Genomic DNA, 8,286 nt, shown 5'->3' with positions numbered 1-8,286 from the left:
CACTATGTACAATTCTTACCTAAGGTAACGGAGACAAACTGAGCACGCTTTCAAAATCCTGTTCATTTCCGTTAGTTTTCCAATGTTGGATGTTTTCTTGATTGTACTTTCTTTAAACGAAAACTTAAAAACTTTCTTCTACCTGAGAGCACACATTAGCATTTCTTAGTCTGTGTATACTTGAGAGTCTTCTTATAGATTAAAATACTTGGAATAAGAGAAATACAGGCAAAACACATACAGTCTGGTTTTGACATCTCCTTATGTGTATACAAACGATTTCATGCTCTGATGATTTTCAGACTATACAACTTCAACACATAACAGTATGTGAACTCAATACAATCTTCATTGTGCTGAAGATAGTTTGGGACTACGCATTTACAACTGGTAGTTTTTAATCACGACTAAATACCACCAGAGTATTAGTTATGGTTTAGGTCAAAATCTTTTTAAATTGAGAAATAGAAAAAGCTTGCCGTTAGTAGCTGTAAACAGAGTCTAGTTATGGTTTAGGTCAAAATCTTTTTAAATTGAGAAATAGAAAAAGCTTGCCGTCAGTAGCTGTGAACAGAGTTTAAAAAGTGTCTTCCAGCATTACAATATATCCCTCCCAAAAACTTACTCCATGGACAAAATAAACTCCAAATTCAAGCGTCTTTAAAGAATGCCTGCATTCTGGATTTTCTTCGTGCAAGAGCTTCTTGTTTTTTTCTTTCAATCTCTTCTTGAGAACATTTTCTATTTTTTTGTTCCACCACAGACACTGTAAATAAAAAACATGTATTAGGAGCCTTCAAGTTTGTTCAATATGTATTTTACTTACCTGTTTTCAATGTTTGAAGATCTATGGCAAGAGCACACTCTTCTGACATACCAGGCACCCAAGTTAAAAATGGCTCATCTATCCTATCCCCAAGGCAGGAAGGGGGATAAGATGCGTGACCTTTGTAGCGCTACTGATTACTACCCTCCCAATGAAAATACTGGGATGCAGACATTTGCTTCAAGGAAATTTTACTTGGCCGCCCTTCAAGTGAACCTTGTGACATCAGGAGTCAACATAGGAGATGGCGATGGGTTAAGAAAATTAAGGCTATCAGAGCGAAAAGGGCTCTACAATTTAGTGAGTTAGGCAGAGATATGGGCACGGAGATGGTATAGACACAGGGGTCAGATACAGTACAGGTGTCACACAAATAAAACCAGAAAGGTTGGAAAAAAGGTCAAAAGTAGCAATAAAAATTGGCAAAGGATACAAGAACATGATAGCTAAGCGTCATATTTTATATGTTGTGTTACAGAACTATAAATTCCCATAGAATAAAATCCTGACCTCACTGGAACCAACAGGAACACTCCCTGAACATGTCAAGAACTCTACCGTTTTTATACACCAATTCCCAATTAATGTATTTTTAATACGTAGTCTTTCAAACTGGATAAATAAAACAAAGGGTCTCTGTGCTTCTTAAAAAAAAAGGCGTCCATGAAAAATTACGTATCAGTTTTTGAAAAGATCACTTAACATCCATCTTTTTGTTACAGCAATGTCCTTTCACCAAAAATTTAAGATGAGGACAGTTGTTGTTTATCTGTAAAGAAAATCTGTGCTATTATTTTTCATTCCTTTATTCTCTAGAACATTCCACAGAATGACTAGTTATCTGTCCCCTCCCTTCCCCCTTAACATCTGAAATTGCTACTTCGCATTTATCTGCTTCTTTGCTGGGGAAGAAACACAGATAAAATACTGATTCTTCAAATAATGCTGGCTGATCGTTTGCAGGAATTAATTTTTTTTGTTGTTTTTGTAACAGTGCTTCCTGAAAATTGAGGTTGATACAGTACACTCTAAAGGCACATTTTATTAAAATTAAAATTGATTAAAACTTCACCAAGCCACGAGATCAAGTAAAACCAAGACTGTTTGACTGGCACTTGACTGGTTCTACATTTCCCTAGCAAGTAACACCAGCGCATGGAATATTACAGATTGTCGCTTGGTGATGGAAAAATGACTGACCTCCCCTCTAGATGAAAGGAAATGTTAGTGTTTAGACTGATAACACAAGCATATTTCACTGGCAATTTTAGCCACAGAGCAAACAACAATACAGGCTGAGGTTTCAGAAGCGTCGAATGATTCGAGGTTCCAATTTCCAGGTGTACAATAATAAAAGGAAATTGGCATTCCGTATCACCTGCTGCCTTCTTTACCTATTCCACCATTAACTGGGGTTTTACGAATCATGGGTGAGATAAGTAATTTTTAATGTTTTTAAAAATGAACTATAAATCAAAAGCACAGATTCACACTACAACATTTACTACATATCAAAATAGTAGTATTTTTAAGTAACAATTTAAGAATATGGTATGCTGAGTGCTGCCATCAGCCTATGCTTGATCCTAGTGATTCTGAGTGTCTGCGGAGCAAGAGTGTGAAGTATTTGGAGAAGTGGAATGAAAATGGGAAACAGAAGTCCTTAACTACAGGAATTCAAGAGATGCATCAGGACAATTTTATTTTGGAGAAAATAACCTCCAAATTCTAGTTAGAACATTTACTAACGCCTAAACTGAATGGATGAATATTGAAGCCTATTGTAAGTTGCAATACAGTATAAATTTCTCTGACATTCTGATTACAGTAAGAAAACAAACAAAACCAGTCTAACAGTGATACAGTAAAGACAAATACCTGACGTAGGCAGTGCAAGAGACTCTGAAAGGTGCCTCTTGAAAGGTGGTTTCTTATTGTCAAGCTTGCTGTGCAAAGTCACATTCACCTGATTCTTGCTTCCTTCCAAACCCTGCAGAGTAATTCCAATGCCAGAACGACTCTCTGGATTTTCAGACCCTACATGAAGAGCAGCCTGAGAATTGTTAGTCTTTCGGAACTTAAACTTTGAAGGCATAAGTGATGTTTTGTAACCAGAACTGTTATTTGGTATCTTTTCCGTATTATACAAAAGATTGGGGCTGTCTAACGTTTTGCTACTAAAAATATTTACTGCATTAACAGGATTTACTTCAGAACCAGTCTCTCCTGCTGGCACAGAATTTGACCTGTACCATTTTCCCGAAACAGTCTTTGTAGTATCTTCAGAAGCAGCTTGATGATAGTTTTTAGACAGAGTGTATTTACACTCCATAGAAGTACCCGAGATCAGAGTTAGAGGACTTGAGACGTTTTTACAGTTCACTATGTGACCTGTTGTGGCCAACCCCTGTGTAACCTTTGAATTCCTATGGGAATTGTTTAGTGAGAAAGCGTCCTGTTTTGCATTTCTTTTTTGTGCCAAGAGGAGATCAGGTAGTCCTTGTTTAGATGCTGGGAAGCTGTTACCAGCATTTGATCTGGAATTAATATTGGCTCCTTGTGTAGTTTTAGCTCTTTCATTTCCTTGTTTAACATCCTGGCTCTGAGTCTGCTTTTCTATATCATCACACACCTGATACAACAATTCATCATCCTCACAGTTTGCATCCCAAAGACTATCGGATTCACAAAACATATCTAATACCTCATCAGAGAATTTTGGTTCGTTCCAGTCATCAAATGACACAGCACATTTCTTTGGTATTTCAACTTGACTTAAGTGACCTGTATTAGCTTGGTTAACCACTTTAGTTAGATCATTAGATTTTGTATTGGTAGAAACACTGGATGATTGACAGAAAATATTGTGTGTGTGATTCCCAGGTTTTTCAGTCCGTTGTCTGTGAGGATTAGATCTTGAAGGAAAAAGAGGAAGAGGGTCACTTCTAGGCTGAATAGTTTCATTTCCATTCTTCACTTCAGATTGCGTTGAAACAGGAATATAGTTCAAATCACTGTTTTGGGCTCTTTTCCAAATAGAATTTATTTTATCTGGCTTAATGTCACATTTGCCATGAAGGGCTGTGGTCTCTGAGTTTTCTGTCTTATTATATCGCTTTTGTAAAGAAAGAGGTTTTGCAACATTTTGTGTGTTTTTACTAGAATGTTTCAAAGGTGAAAACTGCAAACTGTTAGATTTGTGTACACTCCCCAAATAAGTTACTGAATTGCAACTACTACTTTCCTTTGTTCTGCTAGCATCACTGAAACCATGCACAAATGGATTTGTAGGAATAGGTGGTGCTTCTTCAGTACTTATCAATTCAGGATTTTGGGTTATTTGCATCACAAAAGAGTCATCTGCCAAAAAATCCGTATCCCAGTCATCAAAATCATCATTAACTACTCCAGCAAGCTTACTGGAGACGACCGATTGTGTCTTCAAAGAACAAGGATTTTTTTTTGTGACTGTGTGAGTATCAGGTTTTGGAAGAGTCTGGTTCACGCTTCCTAGTGTGCACGGAGTATCTTTTTGATATGCCTCTGAATTACCATGTTGCGTGTCTTTAATTTGCTCAGGAAGGTGTTCCTCTTCCAAGGTGCTTTTATTTTCATGGAAACTATTATTTAAAGAAATACCTGATAGTCCTTGGCTCAACTGTCCACTACACTTCTGGGTAGAGCAGTCAAAAAGAGCATGAAGGGCTATTTCAGCCTCAAGGTCTATATACTTTTGACTGCTAGATTGACAGGACTCTGCAGCAGGGATGCCAGTGCTCTGTCCAGCTGGTTTCAGGGGCAGAGCAGTATCTGTTTCAGAAACTTCACCGAGGAGTGATTTCAGGTTCTTCACATTTACTTCACCTTTAGAATTATTTAAAGACTCTGAGGCGGTCTGGATGAAGTCATGACCAAGTTTCTCTTGTTCCTGAACAGCATCTAGCTCTACTAGATTTTTATCAAATTCCTTAGCCAATTTCATGAGTTCTTCTTCAGGATTTTTTATTTTAAGATCTCTAGATTAAAAAAAAAAAACAAAAAACCAGAAAAGAAAGTCAGACCTACTGAGAAGGTTTAGCAAAGCTCATAACACTACCATATGAGCTGTTCATTCTCTACTTTAACAACTGCAGAGAATATGACTGAATCCCACCGCTTTCAGTGTGCAGTCAGCATGCAATCTTTTTGATAATTCCCAAGAAATACCCCATTAAGAAGAGATAACAAGCCCAAAGTTAAAAGCATTCTGTATGCTAACGTACAATTACGTGGTTCGCTATACATAAAGGAACACCGCATACCCTTTTTCATGAAAGCCCAGCTGGGATGGGCAAGACAAAACTGTAACTTACCTTGTACAACTTAACTTTGTCCTAGCTCGCACTTTTACTACTCCAGGTGTACAGGGAATAGCATCCTCACCAATCCATGTCCCTAAAAGGGAGCCTTCATTACAGGCTGCTTTTTCATCCTGAATGATTAGATTTATAATGCTTAGCAATTTGATTTCAGATAAAGATTGGACTAGACACACACCTTGCATTAGTTAAAGTTGCTAAACCAATTAAACTGGGTCAAATCTGTGAAAGCCACAGATAGGAGCTAAACCAATACAAGCTAAGCGAGATCACTGTGACATTGTCTACGGATAGTTGTATGACTTTAATTATATCGATTTAAAACAGGAACTTCAATTAAAATAACTGAATTTTACTTTGGTGCTCAAATCTAATACTCTATTTACTTCAGCTTTACACATAATCTGCAATATTCACGTTACAAACTGTGATCTACCTTACTTTAGTATACTACTAAGAAGCTAGTTGAGATGCACTGTCTTTATCCACTTAAAGCAGCATTAACAGATCAGAGAATTGGAAAGAAATCATATTCTGTATGCTTCCAGGAAAAAATTCTGACTTCTTCCATTACAACTCATTTACACAAGGAGCCTTTAAACAGAAATAAGTGAAGTTTAGACATTAATGAAGTTGTTTCAGAGCTTCAAAGTTCAGGCTTGGATTTGAATTCTGAAATCTAAGAGATACACTACTGCAGTGGTGAAATGTCTAGAGGGCCAGAGCCATGGGATGTGGGAAATTACTGCATGTAAGCCAGCAAAAGTAATTTGAACTTTACTAACTACCAGGGTAGTTTTGGGGAGGTTTTCTTTTTCTTTGTAAATGTAATTATTTAAGAAAAAAGAACTCAAGCAACAGATGGTTGCAAATACTGATACTATTTATATTTATGACAGGGCTGTAATCATTTAAAAGGAAGGAAGTGGCATCCCTTATCAATGATCTTCCAATTCTTAAGTATAATTTCTCACAAATATGCCAAACAGTGAATATATTTTAAATGGCTCTGTCAAATAAGCAGGGGTATCTTGCAAGCTAAATACTACAGAACTCTTTTACGAATGACATTTTCTCTTCTTGCACTTACTAAAAAGCAAACCATAAGCCAACGCTCTTATTTTCACTTTCCAGGCTGTGGATATCAGGTTCACAACAAGAGGGAGACATCAAGAGCATAGATCTTACAGTAAAAAAGGCAAATTATTTAGAATAATGAAGCAACATTACTATGTTTGTATTATTGTGGAGGCTCTCTTTCATTTGAGTCTTGGTTTTGTACTTCAGCAGTCATTCAAGACCATTCAAAATGCTTAAAAACAACTGCCAAGTAAATCCAGTATGTGAAGAAACTCTTACCTTTTAACAGAGGAGTGATTAAGGATAAACACAACAGTATTCCTAAGACCAGGGGCAATAACTTGTATTCTGAAAGTAAGCTTTCTAAAATGGAGCTGCTGCAAGTCCACTTTCTTAATACGTCCTTTTTTACAGCATCTGTGACTCATAAGAGCAACCAGTCAAATGCTATGCTTATGATTTTAATTCAGTCCAGTTTTATTAACATTACTAATTTTCTACACACCCAATTCTTACCATGAGACTACTGTAACTAAAATTGAGCCTTCACTAAAGCTGAAGCATTATTCTGTTTGATTACTGCATATGCGGAGCATTGTTTTAGAAAGTAACAATTACCTGAGGAGCAATACGATTAACAATTTCTGAAATTTCTACTGCGCATCTACTGGTAGACTGTTTGGGTTTTCCATTGCCTATGAAAACAAACAAAAAACCTTCTTAAAAACTGCAAAACAATTCAATTTATAAAGTGCAGTATATCTCAAATAATTCAAATATATGTGCTAAAATCAGAGCTTGATTCAGCACTATATTGAAAAATTCATGGGTTTTTAATAAAACTAAAACCAAACAACCTAACCATGGTAACAGAAAGGGATCTTTTTTCAAGAAATTTCGTAACTTCTAGTATACTCCCACTGCACGCCTCAAATAGGTGCCCTGAAGTCTGGGTTTCATTAATATTACCAGGTCTGTGTGCAATTGGTGAATGAGGATCCCAAAAGATTTCTTGCTGTATATCGCTGTCGTTAACAGGAGAGCTGAAAGTAGGTATTCGGGATTTCCTACTCAATGATCTCTTTGGTGTTTTATGTAGATATGACTCTGTGTAAACAAAAAGATGATCCTTATTAAAAAACAACAAATAAAAGGCCAAAATAATTTATAACATCTAACAGGACAAGGCACAAAGAAGGTGCTTTAGGAACTTTAAGAATAAAAATCAAGTTCACACTCATCAACATTCCTTCACTTGCAATAGGAATATTCACAACTATACATTTAATGCAGAATATGACTCTATCTTTGCCAGTTACATCACCACAGATGTAACAGAGCATTAGATGATACTGACAGCTATATTGCTCAACATCTGATGGCAAGGATGAGAACTGTCAATCCTCCTACCTGAGGGAAGATTGACTTCAGCTTATGTTAAGAGAAAAACTATATATACGTATACGGGAGAATATTTTGTATTCTGGCTTGCTCTCTGTCTTTCACCCAGGCTCTGATTTGGGTCACAACTTTAACGGGCCCCCAAACTGTTCTGGGTCACAACCTACCTTTGTCTATACTTCCTCCACTGGTCCTTTTCAGCTAGGACTGTTAAAAGCAGGAATATAGCTATTCAAAACCAGCTTGCAGCTGTCTCAGATCAGTCAGTGAACTGAGCACACTATGTGAAGCTCAACTAGTCACCCCTGCCCTTTAGAAATGACGTTGCAGATGTGGAAGCCCACAGAAATAACTTTAAAAGATGTAATTGCTACGTGAGAAGCATCTCAGGAGATGCTTTGCGCTGAAGCGCCTAGCACGGCCAGGCTTTATCCTCTCCTCGAGTGGATGAGCGTCCTCAGTCAGTTCTAAGTATCTGCCGCGGGAAGATGCTCTTCATCACCTCTGGACAAGACGAGCCCCTTCCCAACGCACACGGACGGGGGAGAGCGCGCGATTACACCGCACCGGCTCCCTCCGCACAGGCAGGCCGCGCCTCCCCGGCGGCTCCAGGGGTGGCGG

At 37.6% G+C, this 8,286-nt stretch overlaps 1 protein-coding gene across 1 annotated transcript; it reads right to left on the bottom strand.

Annotated features, from left to right (window-relative positions):
• Positions 1-650: 650 nt before the first annotated feature.
• On the bottom strand, positions 651-7,371 carry ETAA1 (Ewing tumor-associated antigen 1; the record flags this gene model as incomplete). The annotated part of the gene is made up of 5 exons (XM_009573745.1): positions 651-766; positions 2,705-4,842; positions 5,179-5,297; positions 6,883-6,959; positions 7,234-7,371. Coding segments are annotated over 5 exons (2,588 nt in total), but the record flags the coding sequence as incomplete, so codon positions are not given.
• Positions 7,372-8,286: the final 915 nt, after the last annotated feature.

The sequence above is a fragment of the Fulmarus glacialis genome, unplaced genomic scaffold (genome assembly GCF_000690835.1).
Source record: "Fulmarus glacialis isolate BGI_N327 unplaced genomic scaffold, ASM69083v1 scaffold2963, whole genome shotgun sequence".
NCBI classification, from domain to species: Eukaryota; Metazoa; Chordata; class Aves; order Procellariiformes; family Procellariidae; genus Fulmarus; species Fulmarus glacialis.
The sequence above is the reverse complement of the archived record's forward strand: the minus strand, read 5'-3'. Positions and strand labels throughout refer to the sequence as shown.